The 24,681-nt window shown below is 34.5% G+C and overlaps 1 protein-coding gene across 1 annotated transcript; it reads left to right on the top strand.

Annotated features, from left to right (window-relative positions):
- The first annotated feature begins 235 nt into the window (after positions 1 to 235).
- Positions 236 to 6,543, top strand: LOC132164611 (UBP1-associated protein 2B-like). Its single transcript, XM_059575148.1, has 2 exons — positions 236 to 1,809; positions 6,241 to 6,543. The coding sequence occupies exon 1, from the start codon at positions 418 to 420 to the stop codon at positions 1,807 to 1,809; it is 1,392 nt and encodes a 463-aa protein (XP_059431131.1). The 5' UTR covers positions 236 to 417; the 3' UTR covers positions 6,241 to 6,543.
- Positions 6,544 to 24,681: the final 18,138 nt, after the last annotated feature.

Genomic DNA, 24,681 nt, shown 5'->3' with positions numbered 1-24,681 from the left:
TTGGAAAACTTTTTCCTTCTCCTCTAGGAAGCTAGAGAGAAAAAAAACCCCATACACACATAGGTAGAATCTTAAAGGCTTAAATTAAAGCATTTATATTGTTACCAAACTAAATAATATAAGTAACTATTCAATTTCAATCTCTTTCTTACTCTTAGATGTAACCATTATATTTCTTAATGAAATACACGTTATGCAAATCAAACAAGCGATTATTAGTAAAAATACAGTACAAATGGACAAATAATAGAGTAGCCGCAGTAGCGGAGAAGAATTCCCTAAAACCCAAATCGAAAGAAACCTGTGTCCCTTCTTCCCACGTACTTCCTGAAGAAGTAGCGGAAGGCTCGAAACGCCTCCAAAGCTGCGTGAAACGCCCTAATTCATTTTCTGCGCAACCGCCTCAAACCAGTATCAATGGCCTCCAAGAAGCGTAAATCAGCCGCCGAGGAAGAAACTTCTTCCAAGCCTAAACAGGTTGCACCCCAACCACCCCCTCAAGATTCCGAAGAAGAAGAAGCCTCTTCAGAATCAGAACCCGAAGAGGAAGAAGAAGAGGAACCAGAGGACGAATCCTCATCACCACCATCGTTGTCATCATCAGAAGATGATGACGAGGAGTCCAAGCGAGACACAATAAAGAAACTTCTGCAACCCTTTGGCAAAGACCAGCTCATCAACATTCTCAAAGAAGCCGCCGCCAAAACCCCTTCCATTACCGCCCACATAATCAATTCCGTCGACTCCGACCCCATCCACCGTAAGATCTTCGTCCATGGCCTCGCTTGGGACACCACCACCGAAACCCTAGCCGCCTCCTTCAATCCTTACGGTCCCATTGAGGAATGCAACGTCGTCACGGACAAGACCACCGGCCGTTCCAAAGGCTACGGGTTCGTCCTCTTCAAGACCCGCGCCGCAGCCGGCAAGGCCCTCAAGCAGCCCCAGAAAAAGATTGGGAATCGGATGGTCTCGTGCCAGCTCGCGTGCGCAGGGCCCACGCAGAATCAGCCCCAGCCGGCGGTTTCCGATACCGGCGGCCGCAGGCTCTATGTGGCCAATGTGGGGCCGCAGATTGCCGCTGAGAAGCTGCGGGCGTTCTTTGCCAAGTTTGGGGATATTGAGGATGGGTCCTTGGGTGGTATCGATAAGGAGACCGGCAAGTTTAGGGGATACGCCATAATTGTTTACACTTCGGTAGAGGGAATCAGAAAAGCATTGGAAGAGCCTGTTAAGTTCTTCGATGGTGCCAAATTGCTATGCTCGGTCGCCACCGAAGGCCGTAATGCTAAGAATAATATGAACAGTAATAACAAGAATGATGTTGCTTCTGGTGCCGCTTCTGGTATTCCTGGTGTTTCCGGAGCCTCATTGTCTCCAAATGGTGTGGCTCTACCAATGCCATTGAATCCGGGCTTGGTTTCTCAAGCTTTCAACCCGGGTGCGGTTTTAATGGCTCAGAGTCCAGGTTTTGGGTTTCTCAATCCAGTATTGGGTATGGGCGCTGGCGGACCAATGAATCAGGTGGGGTTCGGGTTCCCTTCATCGTTTCCTGGTGGAGTGTCCCAGTCCTTGAACAGGGTTGGAATTGCTACTTCTATGGGATTGACTCAAATGAGTGCGGGGTTTGGTTCACAGCCTGCTATTAGCAGTATAAGCCCGAGTGTGATTGGTAATTATGGGTCTCAAGCCGCTTTGCAAGGTTTGGGAACATATCAGAGTTCCCAATTGGGTCAGTCTTCAACAGCAACGAGGTCCCAAACTGGTATTGGATCTGTTGGAACCTTGCCATCTTATTTGGGGCGCTAGGTAAGATATCTAGCGTAGCCAATTCCTCAAAATGGTTTTATTTCTTTCATAATTTTAGCTTGTAGAATTAGTTTTCTTATGGATGTTTGCTCTTTTATTGGTTTGTGTGCGGTTGTATTTTTTCTTTTTTATGAACTGATGGAATATGTAACATAGAAACTTCATAACATGCATTCGGCAGCTAATTTGGTTTCCATGATCTCACCGTGATTTTAGATGAGATTCTCAGTTGAATATTAGATCATTAGCATCCGATTCTCTAAAATTTGATCTAATTTTCAATTGGAAGTCTACTTTTTCTATTTTAACTAAAGGCTTTTCAAATGCAGCCCACATTAGATTATCCACTCTTTCTCTATACCATTTAAATATGCTTTCATTATTCTTTCTCTCTCTCCTTATCTCTCTCTCATGAGAGCCGTTGTACTCATAAAAAACGAGTGCTTGCCGTCACCCGGACTGCTGAGCGAAACCAAGAAACCCGTGTTCATTGCCACTCATTGGTGAAGCTCATCAAAATCTTTTCCAGCCTGTGAACCACCTCGAGCTTGAACCACCTCAACCTCCATCCTTTCTTGTAGAGAATCCCCACCAATCCGCCACTCATGCCACCATACGCCTTTGAATCCCTCACCTTGGCAACTGTGCACTTGGCGTCGTGGTTCACCGTCGCCGAAACCCTATCCGAATTGGTACTCACCAACGACACCTTAGCTAAGAGGCTCGGTCTAGTGTAGCTCACGATTCTCACCAGCACAATTTCCCCCCAACTAGGTTGGCTCGGTCCCAATTGATTGAAATTGGAGCAATGCAGCACAGAGGATTCATCTCAATCACTCAAAAACCATTTAAATAAACAAACAAAAATCTTCTACATCTCACCATGAGAGAGAATAAAAGATGTCTGGATTGAGTTGGATATGGTGTTGTAGCTCAATGTAAGTTTAGTAAAAAGATAGATAAGCCAATGCACTCCAGTTTTAGGGGGTTCTATCTAAGGTATTAGATAGTAATGGCAAATGGATAAGCCAATGCTGGTGCTCTTGGCAAAGGTTAAAAAAAATGCATGCTATGGCTGATTTGCTTGCTTAGATAAATGTGAACTCTCTTTTATTATGCAGTTTAGTGCAGTTAAATGTCAATTGACCATGCACGATTTAGCTTTTAGAACTAACTTTTTGCGTACATCATATGAGATCTCCTACGTTGAGCAACTATCTTGCAATGTCAAACCATACCTTTTATCTGTTGCTAAGGTTGTAATCAAGCCAAACTGAGCTTAGTATTGGCTATTCAGACTCGCTTGGCACATTTAAAGAAATGTTTTGCTTGAGCTGTAACAGAGCTTAATTAAGCTTTTCCAAACTTGGGTTGACCGTAGCTTATCCCAAGTAGAGTTTGGCTTGTCGAAAAGCTCAGTTTGTCATATTTCATCAGAAACTTAATTTTAAGCTAAAGCCGAACACCTTACACACATATTGTTGAAGCATAAGATTGAGAAATTTGATAGAGATTCTGGATTTGGACAAAGAATGAGAAACAAACCCTTGTCTAAGGCAAACTAAACACTAAAAACACTAAAACAAGGCATGTTTCATCAGAAGCTTAAGTCTAAGATAAAGCCGAAGACCTTAGACACATCTTGAAGCATAAGATTGAGAAATTTGATAGAGATTCTGGATTTGGACAGAGAATAATAAACAAATCTTTGTCTAAGGCAAACTAAATACTAAAATAAGGCATGTTTCATCAGAAGCTTAAGTCTAAGCTAAAGCCGAACGCCTTAGACACATCTTGAAGCATAAGATTGAGAAATTTGAAAGAGATTCAAGATTTGGATAGACAATAATAAAGAAATCATTGTGTAAGGAAAACTAAATACTAAAAGAAAAGTACGAAATATCTGCAAAAAATCTCACCTAACACAAGTAATGGAAAGTAAGTTAAAAACCAAATTGTAATCCCTATCTGATGAAATTTAAATTCCCTCAAAAAGTATGAGAGATTAATTTGTAGATTAGAGGAGGAGAAGGGATAAGAAGAGCAGCCATCTAAAGATAACCCCATAAATAGCAAAACAAGAAGAAAATATTTTTAGAAAAAGAATAAGGAAAGATATATAAGCACATTGCTATGAAAGAGGAGGGAAAGTGAAAATTTCTTGAAGCCATCCCTCTTTCTTGAATTTCTCTATGATGAAAAGGTTCTCAACATTTTGTTAGTATCGCTTGCTATGGTGCAAAGATATATAGCTTATGGTGGGTGAAAAGTTTGTAAATGTGTGGCTAGTGTTGATTTCCAGGGTGCAGGCAAATATGGGCATACTGTTGGCTGCAGTCTTCTATTCATATTCTGTGTGTCACTCCTTTAGTTCGATATGTTGATCTTCTATTCTATTTTGGATTGTCCCAAAATACTATCCATTTTGAAAAGTTAATGAGCAATAACCCCAAGGGTAGCTCAATCAGCATGACACCACATTTCATGAAGCGGAGATCGCTAATTCGAATCTTTCCTTCATCCTCCTTTTGGGGCCAATTATTTATCCAAAAAAAAAAAAGTTAATGAACAATATTTTTAATAACTTTCCTAAACCTTAAATTTATTTGAAAAGCAATACCCCTTTTTGCATTTCCTTGACTTCTTAGGAGGTAGTTATAGAAATTTTTAACCTTTTCATTTGAAAGAGAATGCAAGGGATGATGTTGCCATAAATAAATTTTTAACAGAACTAACAATACAGCACGGAGGGATAGTATCAAATACATTGAAATACTTGAATGAACCCAATGTTTAGGAGCCCCCAAAAACATAATCTTTTCCATCCTAAAGCCTAGGTCATTGAGTTGTTAGCTTGTTAGACACGCAAGTTTTGGAACTCAAAAGCGCATTCACTATTGAGTGCTGCTCTGCTCTGTTTGATGTGAAGTCTTTTGTTTGAGATATATTATTGGGCATTTGAGGGTTTGGAGCATCTGGTACTAAAAATAAGGCTGATTTCTTATGACTGCTTTATGAGTGGTATATGTTATATTTAGTTTTGTGCATTCTGCGTCTGGAGTTTTGGCATAGGTCAACTATAGGAGCTAATATCCCTTTACTTTCTTTTTGAATATTTTAGGACTTTTCTATCACATCTTGATTAATGGGCATCATCATGGGCATCATCCATCAATGGGTTTTTGCCATAAAGTTTAGGTTAAAGGATGGACATTGAGGTCCTCACGAGGCCTGCCCCTGACAAGGCTCTCTCTTTCTTTCTTTCAATTTGTTTGTTCTTTTTTTTTTTAAGTGGTAATTTCTTCTAGCTTTTTTATTATTATTTTTTTGTCTGCTGGGCACCAGCCATGCATCTGCAGCCTAAATAAATGTACGCTTTCGAATTATTTGGTAACTCCATCCAATTAGGCACAAATAAGTATTGGACTTCTATTTGATTTGTCTTGTTAATTTTTAGAGGATAGTTGGTGAAGGTGATTATGTTCACGTGGAGATTGAAAGGGATACCTGTGGTACACTTGTATTTCGTTGGCCAAAGTAATTGACCTTGTCCATAGAATGTGGATTTGACAATGGAGGTGTATGAAACTGGGGAAGCTATTTAAATCATTTCCATGTAGTGGCTTGCCTCCAATGTGGTAGAGGTCGTTTTTATGTGGTTTGAGCTTGGCAGGATTAATAGAGTACCTTTTTTTCCTTTGGCATTCGCTACCCTTTTTCCTGTTTAAGAGCCAACCCAATTATTGCGTGTTTCATCTAGGGCAGGATGGTAATTCTGGTAATTGGTAGGTAGTAAGGCTGGGAAGTGAAATGCTTTTTAATTTAGACATCAAGCAACCTATAATATCTGAAGCTTTTGGTGCAAGATGGTTATAGCCATGTATCCAACTTAGGTTTTATATTATCAAGTTGTGGCTCTTCTTATTTCCAATTATTTTTCGGACACTTCTCTTTGAAGTTACGGATTAATGAGGCTATTATGCTATTTTGGCAAGTCACTTTTATGGTTTCTTAATGTGGTTACTAAATTTAGTACTTTTACATACAGATAATTAAACATAGAGATGTATGGAGAAAGCATCGGTATATCGATGCATAATATTATAATTTCATAAAATATTCTGTACAGATTTTATTTAGGAGAATTTTTGTTTAATCTAATTTATAGTTTTTTCCTTTACTCATCTTCCTCATATTCTATCTGTGCTATTAATTGTGATATGGTAAAATAACTATTTTATGACCACCTCCCATCCTTCTCTTCTCTTTTTTAAGGGAGAACACAATTTTTAAGAACATATATGTTTTGTTTATCATCCAGATCATATACGCGTGAGATAATTAATGTTGCTTGCTTTTGTGACTTTGTTGTGTTGCTGTAATGCCCAAAAACAGATTAATCAAATTTCTTTTGTGGTTTGTTGATTTCAGGTTGCAGAAACTCCAAATAAGGTCAAGTTGAGGTAAAGCATGATATCTGCCATTTGCTTAGGTTGTTATGGGGCCTTTGCCATGGTTATGGAAATGCTCTCAAGTCTTTGAAGGACTTTTGGGAAATCATTTTGATAATTACTCTATTAACTAAATGATCTCTCTCTCTCTCTCCCTCTTGTCATTTATTTTATTAACAAGAATTTTCTCCTTGAAAATTTAGTATTTTTTTTTTTTTTTTTTGTCCAACTGATAGGATATATACGCACCAATTAATCTTGAACTCCCACTTTAAGTAATGAATATTTTGACTTTGAATCTGGATTAATTTGATGAAAGTCTGCTTTTTTAGGCCACATTTCTGCCTAGCATGTAGGAGCCTGAAATCTTTAGGTTGGATTAGGCAGTTGTGGGATATCTTTAGGTAGTACATCCGTTTATCAGTTCGGGGCAAGTAGGATCTGATGGATGATTTCTGTTTTGTATGATGGAATGCCAGACCCGGGAGATAAGAATGTCCTTTACAAGGTTCAATTTTTGTACACGTGTCGCCAAACCTGGCATTACGCCTAAGAGTTCATTGCACTTGGCAATTGACTTATAATTATCATGATGCCTTCGTTCATTCACTATGTGGTTACTTAAACACATTGGAAAGTTTATTTTTGTTCTTTTTCTTTTTTCCTCTGTTTCCTGTTTATTCAGCTACATTCAGGGAGAGCAAGGGATCAGCCTTAGAGGTTGGAAAAGTCGACTAATTAGGCGTTTGGACGTGGGTAATCTTTACCTCCTCGTTTGGTTGAACTTAAGTGAATGGAATTCAGATACGCAAGGAAATATGGATTCCTTCCAACCCTCTTTTCCTGGGAATGCAAATTCCCTTTTGGAAAAGGTGGGAATTCACATTTTCTTGGTCTTAGTAATTTTACCTTCTTTTTTAAATGACAAAAAGCCCAAGTCTGAGCTCTCGAAATGGTGAATAGAATTATCATAATCCATGTTCACTTTATTGAGTTTATTCATTTGCAATAAAATAAGCAATTATGCCTAGAAAAGTTACTTCATTTAAATGAAACTATTAGAATCAATATTATATGGACAAAGTTTTCCTCCAAACTGGGTTGGAGGAATTTTCTTCAACCTAATCTATAAAAGTGACACGTGTCTCATGAACATGAGATGCACATGTTTTTTTAATAGTAGGGACAAAGTTGGAATAAATTTTATTAAAAACTCGTGTATAAATTTTATAATACTTGAAAAGTGGAAACTTTTACTTAATTCCTTTAAATTGTTGCTACTTTTGAAATTATCCTCTTAAAATTTTAAAAAAATCTTAATTTAGTGTATTCATTTTTCATTTCTTTTTAATTTCACCATTTTGTTAGGATTTTTCGTTAAATCTTGTCAAAATTCTCAAAATGCTTTTTTTTTTTTTTTAATATATATAAAATTTCAAATATTTAGGCGTACGTATTTTTGCAAATTCCGTTAAATCATTACCAACATTTAAATCTATACAATTTTGTTTATTTAAAAAAAAAAAAATGGTATTTTGAGAATTTTGACACCCTTCTGTTATGATTTAATGAAAAGTCCTAACGAATGGGTGAAATTGAAAAGATTAATACACTAAATTATTGAGAGTTTTTTAAGTTTAGGGGGATAATTGCAAATGTGATAAAAGTTAAGGAGGGTTAAGTGAAATTTCCCTTGGTTAAAATAAAAGATGTTAAATGTGGACAGGAAGTAACCCAAGTCTTCAATGAAGGAGGGTTAAGTGAAGTAACATCAAGAGGAGTTGGCATTTTCGGCGATATTAGCAAGAAGCACTTGGTTTCGACGAAATTTTGTTGTGCATGGGGAGAGTTTTCTCATCCCAACAGAACTGTCCATGATGCAGAGGACCGGAGGTGTCTCTTCATGAGTTTTGGCAGGTCAAGTATTTGGACGCTACCCGTGGTGATAGAACTGTAACAGATACACCAGAGCTGGCACATTCAAAGTTAATTGAGATGTTGGTTTTAATCCCAAAATGAAGCACATGGGAGCTGGGGTAATAGTCCGTGATGGCCATGGTAGGGTCCATGCGGCTCAAAGCAAAACTCTGAGCTCCTATCAGGAGCCTGTGGTTGGAGAGGCGTTAGCGGCATTACAGGCAGTAGAATTCAACCGGGACCTAGAATTAAAAGATATTCTACTTGAGGGTGACTCTTTGCAGGTTGTTACTATGATCCTGGAGCAAGAAGAGAGCTGGTGTCGGTTTGAGTAGATTGGAGCTGATATTAAATTGGTTTTGGGTTCTTTTAGAAGCTGGGACATTAAGCATGTGAAACGGTTCCAAAATAATGCAGCTCATAGATTAGCAAAGGAAGTAGTTAGGGAGGTGATGGATAGGGTTTGGATGGAAGAAATTCCATTATGTATCTATGACACTACCTTCTTAGAGCAGTTTGTTCTTCTTGTTTAGAGTTTTATACTCTAAATTTGATTTTTCTTTTTTTTTTTTCTCAACTTATTTCAAAAAAAAAAAGTGTACAATTGTTCTTACAAGCTCTATAACTTCAAATTCTGGGAAAATTTTAACTAATCTTCTTGAAATTACTTTTGCAATGACTTCTTCAAAGTTAAAAAACTTTTAATTTAGTGTATTGAATTTCTAATTTTTCGCAATATTTCACTTTCGTTAGGATTTTTTGTTAAATCATAATTGATAGGTGTGACCTTCCCAAAATGCCTTCATTTTTTTTTTTTTAAATAGAAAAAAGGAAATAGTATGATAGGTTTGTGATATGTGGGGTCACAGGGTGAGCTGTCATGCGACCCATAGTTTCTCCAATTATTATTATTATTATTTTTTTTGGAAAAAATATTTTTTTAAAAAAAACTCTTCAACTCACAACCATTTTTAAAAAAGCCTCATGAAGTTTAAAGTGTACTAAAGTGGTACATCAAATTACCAAAGTGTGCTAAAAATGCCACTTTTTTTTAATTATATTCCTATAATACCCTTATTTTCTTAAAACTGAAATAAAAAATTAATTTAAGGTTATTTTGGGTGAAAAACGAAACTTAAAAAATATATTAAAAAAATAACCATTTGAAAAAAAAATAAAAAAAAAGAATTAAGGAGGCTAATATGAAAAGGGCCCCCTTTTTGGTGTTTTTAGTTGTTTTCTTTTTTTTTTTCTAATTTTTTCAAATTGTTATTTTTAAATAAATTTAAGGCACTTTTGGGGAGAAAAATAAGAAAATGTCATTTGACACGAGATAATATAATATGAAAAGACCTTAATGTCACTGTTTAAAGTTTTAAGCAATAAGTTTAGAGAAGGTGATACTTGGTAAGGTTAAAGTTTATTATTATACACCTGCAACCTTTGAAAATACGAACTACAAACCATATATATCTGCCAAAACTTCACCTGCAACCCTTGAAAATAGGCCTCGCTAACATTTGAAATAGGGAGCATAAAAGTCAGATAAATGTACCAAAACTTCACCTGCAACCCTTGAAAATAGGCACTACAACTCGTATACAATATACATACATCCATGTGCCAAAACTAGGAGCAACTCGAGATGAATTTTGCCTGTTAAATCATAACTTTCGGCAAGGCAGCACACCTCTCAGCTGCTAACACATCAGCAAGCCAGACCTCCAGCTGTCCCGTATTTCACGCAGGCTAATCAGCTGCCCCCAGTTCAAGATGATAGCCAGTTCAAACTCCCTCAATTCACGCCAACAATGGGGCTATTCGGTTTGAAATTGTAGCAAAATTTGATTGATATAAAAATAAAAAAAATAAAAAAATTGTTATGAAAAAGTAAAAAAATATTGATAAATTTTGTTAGTTTGTCACGTCAAGTGACTCAGATCTAATTATATAACGACACCTATAACTCATAATAAAAAATATAAAAATTATTTATACATATATAAAATTAGAAACTGAAAATTTTTGTAAAATATATAAAAATTAGAAACTTATAATTTGAGACATCTTTTCAAATTGCGTAATAGCTCAAGGGTTCTTTGTGAAGTTTCTCATAGTTTATATATTGTGCTCATAAGACCATTGTACCTGTTAGGTTTTCTTTTTTGGGTCTGTGTTAGAAGCTGTCTATTGTTGTAATTGTAGTAGACATGTTCAGTGAATTTTTCAAGAACCATGCAATTCAAAAATTGAATTATATCTTGCAATAGAACTCTATCAGTACCTAATGCAACGGGACTTAGATCCTCTCCATTTCAAATGAAATTGAGAGGAACAAGTTAGTTGTTTTTAGAGGACAATTTTATCATTTTTGGGCACCCTTTTTTTATTTGGACTAAATTACTCTATTAAAACAACTAAATGGATCCCTTCCATTTCAAATAAAATAGAGAGGGTCCTTCTCCAATGCAACGTGGGTGTGGTGGATCACAAAACCAAAAATGGGGAGGGCTAATAAAAATGTTTAAACGGTTTTACCGTGTATGCGGAATGAGTAAATCTAAAAGCTTAAATCTTATACAACTTCTATACGACTGATGTAGGATATCCATAAATCATTGAATTTATGACTTTTTTAATAAAAGTTGATTCAACGAGCACTTCATGAGAGTTTTGTGCTCTTAAAGCTTAAAGCTTAAAAGCTCGTATCCTTGAGATATAAAGTTTAACCTAATCTTAATTTATGTGTTATATTTCATGTAAGAGCTTTGATTTTCGTGATAGCTTTTTATCTTTTCTTAATATTGGTTTGAAAAAGCTAGGTATTATATGTAGTTAAGCTTGACCCTGACATGAAAGGTTAGAACTTTGAAAATTAGTTTCATTCTGACCCAAAAAGCAGTAATTAATTGCTCACATTTCAGCACCTTAAAGCGTTTTTAGGTTGTTGTGCGTAAACTTGTAAAGTTTGTATCTCATGTTAATAAAATATAAAAAAATAATAATAATCATTAATTTAAACTTTTGGATTAGATATAGTGTCCTAATGTATATATTAATTTACTCTGATTTAACTCCATTTTCACGTTAATAAAATAAAATAAAAAATAATAATCATTAATTTAAACTTTTAGATTAGATATAGTATCCTAATATATATATTAATTTACTCTGATTTAACTCCCTTAATATTTCTCGCCCCATAAGTTGTTTAAGATGAGATTGCAAAAATTGGGAGAGAGAAAGAATATTTTGAAAAATAAATATTCTTGTGCCAGCAAAAGTATGCAAGCAATATCTTACAAAGAGTCGGAATGATGAAAAGCTATTATAGATTAATGTGCCCTTTGACTTTACTTAAAAAAAAAAAAAAAAAAAAACTATATTTTGCCTTAATGAACTACAACGCCTTAGCATTTTTTTTCATTAACTACTAACTGTGACATCTAACGCTCATGAACTACCATTTTGTGCCCAAAACCCCTCTTTTCGTCAGTTAAAGGCATTAACTTAGACAATCTATTCGTCACTTTGTCTCCATAAACTATAATTTATTGTCGCTTTGCTTCTATGAACTACAACGTATTGTCACTTTGACCGTCTGAGTTAATGATTTTGACTGACAAGATAGAAGTTTTGGATACAAAATAATAGTTTATGGTGGTCTGATGTCACAATTGGTAATTTATGGTGGCAACGTGAAAATGCATTGTAATTCGTAAAGACAAAATCAAAAAAAAAATGTGCCTTTGACTTTTCCTGTTGATGATTAATTTTATTATATTTTATTTTATTTTTTTTATTACTATTCAATGTGGGGAAGGGAAAAGGGATGATTAATTTACTTGGGTTGTGTTATGTGAACCTAGCTTGGTTCGTAGTAAGCCCATCTGTCCATGTGTGTTCTTGAAATTTGTATTCAAAAAAGTAAAAGTTGCTTTTGTGTAGGAAATTGTTGGAAAAAATAAAATTTAGACAAAGAAGAATATAAGAAAAAGTTAAGAAAATATTCCACTTCCTCCCCAATTCTTTGTGTTTTTCTGCATAAATTCTTTTTCCTTCTTTCCTATTTGTTTTCTTTGTCTACTTTACTTCCACTTGGAGTTTGTCTTGCTGGAATAACCGGTCAACACATTTGGTATCAAAGCCACGTTCAAAGAAGAGTTTGGGACAAAAAGTCGAAAAAAAAAAAAACAAAAACAAAAACAAAAACAAAGTAAGCTTTTTAATGTATATTATTTTGTGGAAATCTAGAGTTCTGGTACATTAGATGTAGAGGGAAAACAAAAATTAAAAGATAAAGATAGAGATCTAATATTTTCTCAATACTCACTTTTGTTGTTTCATACTGATGTGTCATCTTATTAATGGAGGGCAAAAACTTAATTTATACCGAATCCTTATTCTCAATTTTTTAGTGGTATGTGTTTGAATTTTTATATTGTTAAATAGTGATGGTAGATCACACAACGTCACTACTACTTTTCCATTCAAATTTTCAAATTTTGGAAGTTTTAGCACATAAAATAAAGTTTTATTTGAATGCATCAAAACTTGATGAATTTTACTAAAAACTCAGAGAATTTATGAGGAATCTTACACCCTTTGATTTATTTATTTTTTTCTGATAAAAGATATCGATTTCATTAATCTCATAGGATAAAGCATGTTGCTTTAATAAAATAAAATTATAAATACAATTAAAAAAAAAAAATTCTACCCAAATTTGATTTTTGACTTATTTAACCGATGTTTTGGGTTTACAATTAAAAAAAATTTCTACCCAAATTTGATTTTTGACTTGTTTAACTGTTGTTTTGGGTTGACTTATATAGCCTTATACTCATACCTTGACACAACTCGAACTCGACACATGAACACGAATTGCTACCTGACCCCTAACTATCACACAAAGACACCTTATATATCCAAAAACCATAGTCATCACAATGATAATAATTTTATCACCAATAGAAGACTCAGAGCTGGCTAGAAGGCGAGTCAGGCGCTCGCTTAAGGCCTCTGGATTAATAAGGCTCAAAAAAAAAAAATTGCCCAAAAAAATTTTTAATAATTTTTTTTTTTTTTAATTTAAGGCCTTTTTTCTTTTTTTTAATTAGGCCTAATTTTTTTTTTCATAAAAACTTAAAGCCTCTAATCATAATTAGTAAGTAATTTAAAAAATGGTTCAATTTAATAAGGCATTAATATAATAAGTCCTTAGTAGAATAAGACCAATTAACCCAGAAAAGCAAATATTCTTATACTTAAAAAGAGTCTATTTACCTATGCATCCGAAATTATTTGATATTAAAAGATCATTTTAACCCTAACTAACAACCCACTTTCTTTCCTTTATTTTTCTTTCTCCCTTTTCTTTTTCACTGCCGCTAGCCTCCCCTCTTATCTATTTTTTTCTCTTTCCTTAGTTTCACTCAAAACAGAACGTGATGGAGAGAGATGAAGAGAGAGAGAGAGAGAGAGGGAGAGGTTGGGCAAGAGAGAGAAACAGGTGTATCAATGAGGTAAGGATTCATAAAAAAAAAAGCTGATTTTTTTTTTTTTTTTTTGTAATGTTTATTTCTGTGCTTGATTTTTCATTTGGGTTTTGTATGGGTTTTTGTCAATTTTTTTTGTGGGTTTTTTTTGAAACAGATGTATCAAAGATGTAAGGATTCACAAAAAGAAAAAATAATAATAAATAAAATTAAAAAAATTGATTTTTTTTTTTTTTGTAATGTTTATTTATGTGCTTGGTTTTTCTTTTGGATTTTGTATTAGTTTTTAACAAATTTTTTCGTGAGTTTTGTTTGAAAGAGAGGTGTATCAAAGAATCAAGTGAGGAAGCTACTGCCACGATATGATTTTTTTTTTTTTAATTTTGTATGGGTTCTTGATAATATTTCTGGTGGTTTTTTTATTATTATTATTATTATTGGTTAGTTTTCTTTTGTGTGCTTCAGTTTTGGAATATGTGCTTGGCATAGATTTGGTGCGGTTCTTGGATTGATTCATAAAAAAATATATATATATTAATTAATTTTTTTATTATTGTATTTATTTTTGTAAGGATTAATAAAAATGAGAACTCTAAATATAAAAATAATACTAAAATAAATATTATTTAATTAATATATAAATATTTAAAAAAAAAAAAAAAAAAAAAAAAAAAGGAGGCCCATTTAAAAGTTTCGCGTAAGGTCCAAAAAAAATAAATAAATAAACATTGAACCACCCTGAGAAGACTCCTACACCTACATAGCCAATAACTACAACAAATATTGCCCCACCATCACCAAAAAAATTGTGCCACCATCAGCATCACAATTAATGTAATCTACAATACCTAGTCATTTCTTACTTTGGTCTCTTTCAAAATTTTCAATAAATTGTCTTTCTTTTTTTAAAGAAATTGAGAAGCAATCAATCTGTATTTAGTCGGTGAAGTTCATATCTTATAACCATATCTTCTCCTTTCCATAAAACAAAACCATATCTTCTATGTCAAGAAGTGCTTTCAACTTATCCATTGTCTTATCATCTAGGTTCAATCCAGAGCCAATGATATTATTAATCTTTTTTTTTTTAATGCATTGTATCATTATTGTGATGCAAATCATGCAATAGATGATATTTCCATAATGGGAAAGATATTTTGTCTTCCTTCGGTGTAGATCATCAAAGACATATTTTGTATTCCAGTTTTTTTTTTTTTTATTTAAAAAAAAAAAAAAAAAAAAACCTTGTGATTTAAAGACTTTAGGTGATCTTGGTTTCAATTTGTATCACAAATGGTATATAGGTAATGGCAAAAAAATAGAGATGGTACCTCCATCAAAATTCAGTCCAAAATTTGACGAAAAACCATGTCAGCACCATTAAAAAATCGACACATATCCATATATTAATTAAAAATACAAAATTAAAATTATTCTAAAATTGGCTCACAGGGGAAAGATGGCATAGAGCCACTAACCCGGATCTAGGGTGTGGAAAACCACAGAGTAATCTAAATTCTTTTTATTTTTACTTTTTTCAATTGGTCATTGGGGGTTCTTGAACCACCTAGAGACCATAAGAATTGGTCCCAGTAATGAGAATAAAAGAAGTGCTTTCGAGCCACCTATTCCTGATTTTTTTTTTTAATTTTATAACTTTTTTTTGAGAAACTTTACTTTAGACCATCGATCTACCACGTGATTTGACATACCCCTGAACTTTGAAACCTCTCAATTTGGACCCCTGAATTTTCAATTGCAATCAATTTGAACCCCTCTATCAAATTTTCAATGTTAAAAGTGATACAATAAAGTTTATACCCCTAAATTTTTTTATAAAATTTTAAATTTACCCTTAATTTCAAATTAATTTTTTTTTAAAAAAAATATTATAAAAAAAAAATCACAAGGTGATCCATAGTTGGGCCACCTTGTGACCCTTTTCTTCAAATTTTTTTTTTTTCCATTTTTTTCAATTTTTTTCTTATTAAAAAGAAAATTGAATGGTAATTTTTTCTTTTTAAGGGTTTTAACGGAAAAAATTAACGAATGAGTTCAAATTTATTGCAATTCAAAGTTCAGGAGTCCAAATTGAGAGGTTTCAAAGTTCGGGGGAGATATGTCAAATCGCGTGATAATTCAAGGATCTAAAGTAAAGTTTTCCCAAATATTTTTAATTTTAAAATTTTTATTTTGTATTTTTAATTATATGGACACGTGTCGACTTTTTAATGGTACTAGCGTGGCTTTCCGTTAAATTTTGAATGGAATTTAGACGGAGGTATCATCTCTGTTTTTGACCATTACCCAACTAGCATTTGTGATACAAATTGAAACCAAGGAGGCAAAAAATAAAGTCGTTAAACCATAAGGGATTGAAAGATATTTAACGAAAATATATATATATATATATGTATACGGAAAAATAACTTATTATTTGTATCAATGCGTCTACATTTGACGTGTCCATTTGACGTGTCTCTCTTTATAGAATTATCTTACATTAATTGATAATAATTCAGCAGATTAGCTAAAGTGTTGATAATAGCTATATTTAGCTATTTTGAACCTTTTTTTGTCTCCAACAGATTAGCCATAGAGTAGTTAAAGTAGACATTTTGCTACAGTGAATAACACTATTTTGCATGTAAAAAAAACAAAAAGAATAACATTATTTTGCTAATCATGTACCACACTAGATGATTATTTTATTATTTCTCAAGGATTACTTTTATTGTATAATTTTTCTCTCAGCCTTCTCTCTCTCTCTCTCTCCCTCGGTCGCTCCTTCTGTCTCTCCCACCCACACAACAATGGTGTCGTTGTCTTCGCTCAGCCTCCTGATGGTTTAAAGGGTGATCACACCATAACTAATGTGGTCATTTCCATAGCCAATCACAACCTTCCATGGTGGTTATGATAAAGTGACAAGGTGTGACTCTTGATGAAGAGTCATAGTCTAACTCTATAAATAGAGTTTGATAATGAGAGGAACGTACGTCAAAACTTCATTCTCTCATTATCACGTTGCTTTTGTCCTCCATTGGATATCCACCCTAACGGGAGATTCCTACAAACAAGATCATACGTTTATATTATTTTAACAGTAGTATCAGAGCCAGGTTATGGAAGACAAAGAAGAAAAACCAGATTCTGATGAAAAAAATAGGGAGTACATGAAGGAAATTTTGCAAACCATCAACAGACAAAGTCTAGGTTTGGCATCTTTTGTGGCATTTTATAATCTACATTTGATAATCTCAAACCCACATGAAGAACTTCTTAAAGTTACTGTTGGTGGATCAAAATTTACGGGAGATTTTTCAACTTTGAAGAAATGCTATTTACTGGAACAAAAATACAAGAAGGAATTCTTTGCAACTCCGTTTGATGCATCTCCTTCGGTGGATCTTCAAAGCCAAAATTCTCCTCCTCCCGGTTTTGACGTTGTTGGTGAATCATCCCCAACCAAAGGTGCGGTTTATGGTTCTTCTTGGGAAGAAAATAATTCTAGGGTTAATGAAATAAATAATTCTGATTTTTTAGAAAATAATTCTGAAATTTTTTTTGCAAAAAATCACTGTTTCGGGAGTTTTTCTGGAGAAGAAACCACTCTTGATCAAAACTACACCATTTTGATCAACAGGGAAGGGGAAAAAAACACCCTTGCGTCAGATATCCCAAACGACGCCGTTCAGGCGTCTGACCCAGGGGCACAAGAAATTACCCCTTGGAACGACGCCATTTCGGCGTCTCCAAGGGGGCGCGCCCCATCCTCACCAAACGACGTCGTTCCACTTCAAAGGAACGACGCCGTTTCGTTCTCATCAGAGAACGTCTACAGTCCCATCAAGAATGATGTCGTTTCACACCGAAACGACACCAAAATCCGAACTCTCGAACAAGCGAGTAAAAAACGACACGACGTCGTTTTGGATAATTCAAAAAACGACACCGTTTTGGATTTTCACAACCCGACCCAAGAAGTGACCCGAACCGAGCCCAAGTGGAAGCATACGGCCCGAAAATCAGTACTAAGAGCCCAAGCCCAATCGGGTCAAGCCCATTTCCAGCACAGCACAATCGGATCAGAACCGACCCGATACCCGAATTGCAATCCGGAGCACCGGTCTGACCCAGAGATCCGATCCGCCCAAAGTGTCCAACTCGCCGATCCGACCCGCGTGTCCAACCCGCCACGCATTAGACCTGTGCAGTGCGTGACAGGAGTGTGGCACGCCTAAAGACCCGGCCCGCCCAATTCTGGTTGAATCCGACCCAGTTCTGCTCAACAGTACCGTAATTACCACCATTTTCGACCTCAAGGTAGTTTTTTGACCCGTTCTCACTCAATACAGCCTCAATTTAACTCATTTCAAAAGCATTGGAAAGCTAATTTGAGGGGCAAGAGTATTGCAGGGTTTTCAAACTATAATTCCCAAAAATATAATTGGGGAAGGGGTGAGTTTTCTCATCAAGGTCAGAGGCAATCTAATAGGAGGTTTTTTCGTCTGTGTTGGTTGTCACCTACAGAGCATAAGGAAGTGGAGTTCACTGTACCAGATTTGGCTCAATCCGAGATTTCAAGTGATAGACGCTTGAGGGGTCCACGACCTTTGAGGATCGTAAGGACAGTTGAGCAAAGTCTAAGGGATTTGTGTCCAATGGGCAACAATCGATACACACTTCCACCAAGAGGTGATCAGTTCATACCGGTAGTTCCAAACCGTCCGTATTACAAGGCCTGCATTAATGATTACCAGGCAAGGTTGACCTATCCTAGAGACGACTGATCTCTAAAATAAAAATAAATAAACTTATCTATTTTTATTATTTGTCAATTCGTAATAACTTAGAAATACATTTTTAATTTTTCTGTTGGTGTGTATATAAGTAATATCTGATACATTACAGTTATAGTAAACAAATATTTGTATTTATATTAAAGTTTATCGTATCCACATTATAAAATGGCTATTAAAAGCGGTATAGATTCCTCAAAGGTTGAAAGCCTTAATGGAATCAATTTTAGAATGTGGAAACGACATATCTCTTATGTACTGATGCATGAGAGAACTTTACACACTCTCACATCAAAAAGACTTGAAGTAGAAGATGAGAAAAATGATGATGCTGTCAAGAAAAAGGAAAAATGGATGGAAGATGACCTAATGGCAAAGGCCACTCTCCTCCATAGCATGAAAGATAATATCATTCCACTCTTTGAAGGATACGAGATTGCTAAGGAAATAATGGAAGCATTAGAGGAAAAGTATGGCCCTAGGTCTGATACTCACATACAACTATTATTAGATAAATATAATAGTGCACGTATGAGTGAGAATGACTATATGGGCGACTTTGTAAACCAAATGGAACTCATTGCAAAGGAACTTGCATCTGTTGGTCATTCAATATCCGACAAAATGCAAGTAACCACAATACTTAATGGTCTTCCTCTGTCTTGGGAACATGTGATAACATCACTGACCCATAGTGGAAAAGAAATATCCATAATTTCCTTACCAGTTTTGCTTGTATTAAAAGAAGAAATGATGAAAAGAAGAAGGAGAGAAGGACAATCTAGTAACCTCATGATGGCTCAAATCAATACTCAGACTTCATGTGCTCCATCATCCAAAGGCAAGCCCCAAGAAAGCTCAAAAAGAAATGGAAAGGTAAGCCGAAAGGTAAAAATAAAATCAAAGGAGCATGTTTCAAATGTGGCAAAATGGGGCATTTCAAGGCAAATTGTCCAAAGAACAACAGTGACAAGAAACAGAAAGAAATAGCTATGACTATTACTGGAGTGATGATGGCAGAACCGACTTCAAATTCTTGGTGGATAGACTTGGCAGCAACTAGACATATTACAAGAGACCGAGAATTCTTCCTAGATTTCAAAGAGAAAAAGGTCGGAGAACACAGAGTGTATATGGGCAACAATACTTACAGTGATGTGCTAGGCAAAGGAAAATGTAAGATTTCTGGTAAATGGTGTTCCGTTGTTTTACATAATGTTCTATATGTGCCAAATATCCGGAGAAATCTAATATCTGTTCCCGTATTAGATAGCAAAGGATATGGGATTAAGTTTAAATCTGGGAAGGTCTATATTTGTAAGGGAAAAATATATGTTAAGGGTGTAAAGATAGACAGTATGTATTTACTCAAAGTTGATAATAAAGATCCCATTTCACTGTATTCATATGCGTCTGAAGATAGTTCTTTCTTATAGCATTTAAGATTAAGCCACATCAACAAAAATAAAATGAAAAGAATGCGTAAGAGTGGATTACTACCTAGAATTAATTCTGAAGATTTTAATATATGTGAATCATGTATTAAGGGAAAAATGATTAGTAAATCTTTTTCAAAAAACTGGAAATCATCAGAATTATTAGAAGTAATTCATTCTGACATATGTGGTCCTTTAAGAACTAAAACACGTAGAGGAATGGAATACTTTATTACCTTTACAGATGATTATTCAAGATATGGACATATCTACCTTATCAAACATAAATCTGAAGCAATTGAAAAATTTAAAGAATATAAATTAGAGGTAGAAAAACAATTGGGAAGGTCCATTAAAAACTTGAATAATGATAGGGAAGGTGAATATGAAGCCATGGATTCCTTCTGCAGAGAAAGTGGAATAAGACATTTATATACAATGCCTTATAAGTTATAAGCCTCAACAAAATGGGATTGCAGAAAGAAGGAATAGAACTTTAATGGATATGACAAGATCCATGATGGCATATGCTGAGTTATCCACTCATTTTTGGGGTGAGGCTTTATCCACTGCAGCATATATTCTTAATAGAATCAAAACCAAATCAAAACCTCTTACACCTTATGAATATTGGGCAGGCATAAAACCAGATTTTTACAACCTCAAAGTATGGGGATGTAAGGCACATGTACTTATTCCAAAACCCTTAAGGGATAAGTTAGAAAGTAAAACATGGGAATGCAGATTTATAGGATATATAGAAAATGGTAGTGGATATAGATTTTACCATTCAGATAAGGGATTAATAAAAAGCAGAGATGTTGCATTTCTAGAAAACACCAATCAAATTACTCACATGGATGAAATAAGACTTCTACAAGAAGAAGATTCTGAATGTCAAACACCACAAGTTACTTTGGAAGAAAAAGAACATAACACGGACATTCGGAATAGTGGGAGCAAGAGAAAATTCAAAGATCAACCTAATTTGGATATAGGTAATCAAAACAGTGGGAGTAAAAGACAAAGACGACCATCAACCATACTCAAGGATCATTATGTGCTAAGTACAGATGATATAAATTTGCAAGAAGATCTAGCAAATTTTAAAGAAGCTGTAAGTAGTCATGATGCTGAAAAATGGATTAAAGCTATGGAAGAAGAGCTTGAATCAATTCAGAAAAATGATGTGTGGGAACTCACGAAATTGCCAAGCCAAAGAAAAGCAATTGGATGCAAGTGGGTTCTAGGGAAGAAATTCAAAGCTGATGGAAGTCTTGAAAAGTACAAAGCTAGATTGGTGGCTAAAGGGTTTACTCAGCAACCCGGTGTAGACTTCGTTGACACATACTCACCTGTGGCAAAATTCGCTTCAGTGAGGATTATCATGTCCATTGTAGCCTTAATGGATTTGGAATTACATTAGTTGGATGTTAAGACAGTCTTTCTCAATGAAGAATTAAAAGAAGAAATTTACATGCAACAACCTGAAGGATTTCAGGTCACAGGACATGGAGAAGAAGTCTACAAGTTAAAAGGTCATTATATGGGCTTAAACAATCTTCGAGGCAATGGTATTTGAAGTTCTATCAAGCAATACTAGAAATTGGTTTCGAGGTAAGTCCACTAGATCACTGTGTTTACATATGTAATGAAAATAATAAATTAACAATATTATCATTATATGTAGACGATATACTGCTAACTGGTAACTGTCCAGATATGATAAATAAAACAAAATCCTTATTGTCATCCAAATTTGAAATGAAAGATATGGGTACTGCTACCTATGTCTTAGGAATAAGAATTTCTAGAAATAGAAATTTAAAATTATTATATTTGGATCAAGAAAAATATCTGGAAAAGATACTTAAGAGGTTTAATATGGATAAATGTAAACCTCTAAAAACACCTATTTCAAGAGGTCAGTACTTGAATAAATCAATGTGTCCTCAAAATGAGACAAAGATTCAAGAGATGGAATCTATCCCCTCTGCCCAAGCTGTGGGCAGTCTCATGTATGCAATGACAACTACAAGACCTGATATTTGTTGCTAGGGACGCTGATGATAGAAAATCAACAAGTGGGTATGTGTTCTTGTTTGGTGAAACAGCTATTTCTTGGTTAAGCAAGAAACAATTGCGTTGCAAAATCCACTATGGAAGCTGAATATATATCATGCAGCACAACAATAAGTAATGCAATGTGGATTAAACGTTTTGTAGAAAGTTTAAATTTAGGTTTAAACAGTAAGCCAGTCAATATGTTTTGTGACAACAAGTCTGCTATCTCTTTAATAAAAAGTGGAGCACAAAGCTCCAAAGGCAAACATATTGATGTAAATTATCATTATATTCAAGATATAGTGGAAAGAGGGGAAATTAAAATTGAATTTATACCCTCAACAGAGATGGTAGCCGATCCTATGACCAAAGGATTGTCTTTGAAAAAATTCAAAGAGCATGTAGCTACAATGGGATTGAGAAACACCTAGGTGGTAGCTACATATATGTTAAAGCACAAGCGGAAGGATTCAGGGACGCCTGAATGAACGATTTTGTGCAATTGTGTTTTTATAAGGGGAATAATTGGTCAGGTAATAGACAGAAGACACTAAAGAAATAATATTACAACTTTCGTAAATGTAAGGTTCACTGAGAGACATTATGTTACAAGTTGGTAATATATATATATATATGATCTTATAGTGTAAAAGACACTGATAAGAAGTATCAAGGGAACACTTGATTAGAAATATCAATGCAGGTCAGCACATAGTTTTGTGTATGGCTAAAATCGTCAATTGTGGAATAGGTGTGAACCAGTGTTCCTTACCACAGAGAATTGATGTCATTCGTTTAGTTAAAAACGAAATGAAGTCACCTTAATATATTAGCAGTGTGAAAATATATGAAAAAATGTGCGATTAGATAAGATGACAAAATTGTATATACATTATAAAATGTCATAATCTAATGCCGATCTATAAATTAAACAGATGAGAGTTGACATGAATAAAAATTACAGTTGGTACCAAGGTGATAATGTTCAACTAGATTACATAATGTTAAAGTGTGATCAAGTGGGAGATGATGGTTTAAAGGGTGATCACACCATAACTAGTGTGGTCATTCCCATAGCCAATCACAACCTTCCATGGTGGTTATGATAAAGTGACAAGGTGTGACTCTTGATGAAGAGTCATAGTCTAACTCCATAAATAGTGTTTGATAATGAGAAGAACGTACGTCAAAACTTCATTCTCTCATTATCACATTGCTTTTGTCCTCCATTGGATATCCACCCTAACGGGAGATTCCTACAAATAAGATCATACGTTTATATTATTTTAACACCTCCTTGACACCTTGAATCAGCAACAAAAATGCTGAACAAAGCATCACCAATTCGGTCCTCCCAAAATCGAAAGAGAAACCCCAACAAAAATCACAACCCAAGCATCAAATTCAACCCGAAAAGAGAGTAGTGATGCACCCCAACCTTTGTGATCTCTGCAAAGGCAACCCATATGAACACAACGGTTGCAATCAACCCCAATATTGCATTATATTTCCAACTGATCATGCCAAACACCACCAAAACCTCAAAGCTTGAAAATTTAACCCAAAATATGAATTGGGTAAAGCTCAGGTTTTGTTTGTTGTTATTGACAAAAGAGCATTAGAGACAATCAAGGCGGTAAATCTGTTGATGGTGTTGCAGTTTGCTGGGTTGAGAATGGGGTTGAAGATGGTAAATCTGTTGGTTTTGTTGGGGGAGAGGGATTGAGAGAGAGAGGGGAAGAAAATGTGTGGTTAAAAAACAAAAAATAAATAATGTTAAAAAACAATATTTAGAGAAAGTAAAGAATTGAATAGATAGTCCGTTAGAGTTTGTATTGAAAAATTAATAGCTAAAATACAAAAAAGAAAAATTTTGAGTAACTAAATTACTTATTATTGCTGGAAATGCTTGTCATGGTGTAGCAGCAATTAGAGAGAAATACTTCATGAATTTCCTCAAACAATCTTCAAGACAATAATCACGAGAAATACATAGGAAATAAAGAAAGTAGAAAGTGACTAAAGGAGAGACGATATGACCCAATGGTTGTAAAGGTTGTAAAGCAGATAAGCTCTTCTTCGGTTCAACAATGAATGACTAATTCCTAATAAAAATTGTGTTAACAAAATTATAAATTTAATTATTTAATTAATATTTTAATTATATAAAATTATAAAAATACTTACTAATGAGTTGCCAATTATTAATGTTTTTTTCGTTTTTTTCCTTGTCTGAACTTGGATTATTCACAATTAATGTAATGTCCCAAGAGGCCTGACCAGTGAGGAAAATTTCTAGGAAACATCCAAAAATGTAAGATTGACAATTCACAATTGACATAATTGACTACCGACACCTTCTACACCATTTTTTTTATTATTTTATTTTGTGTCGATAGAAAAGATTCGCTTGGATGGCAAGATTCCAAGAATTCCACTCACTACTGTTGCAACCTGCGGGAATTGTTCGGTCCACACAATCACACAGTGGATGGTCCCTCCGCCCTCGTCATGATTGCTTCTTTGCATTGCACATTCTAAGCCATTTGCTTGATTCCCGGCTGACGATAACCATATATAATTTGTAATATTTTTTTTTATAATAATGTTATTTAATAAATAATTATACGATTATTATATAATTGAAACAACATGAGATTAATTTATAATAAAAAAAGTTGATTTTTTTATTACATTATCTTAA

Source organism: Corylus avellana, chromosome ca10 (assembly GCF_901000735.1).
Source record: "Corylus avellana chromosome ca10, CavTom2PMs-1.0".
Taxonomy (NCBI): domain Eukaryota; kingdom Viridiplantae; phylum Streptophyta; class Magnoliopsida; order Fagales; family Betulaceae; genus Corylus; species Corylus avellana.
This window is presented reverse-complemented; position numbering and strand designations above follow the sequence as displayed.

What these genes read in the sequence shown, in the direction of transcription:
- LOC132164611 (XM_059575148.1), top strand. Translation starts at nt 418, where the DNA reads ATGGCCTCCAAGAAGCGTAAATCAGCCGCCGAGGAAGAAACTTCTTCC.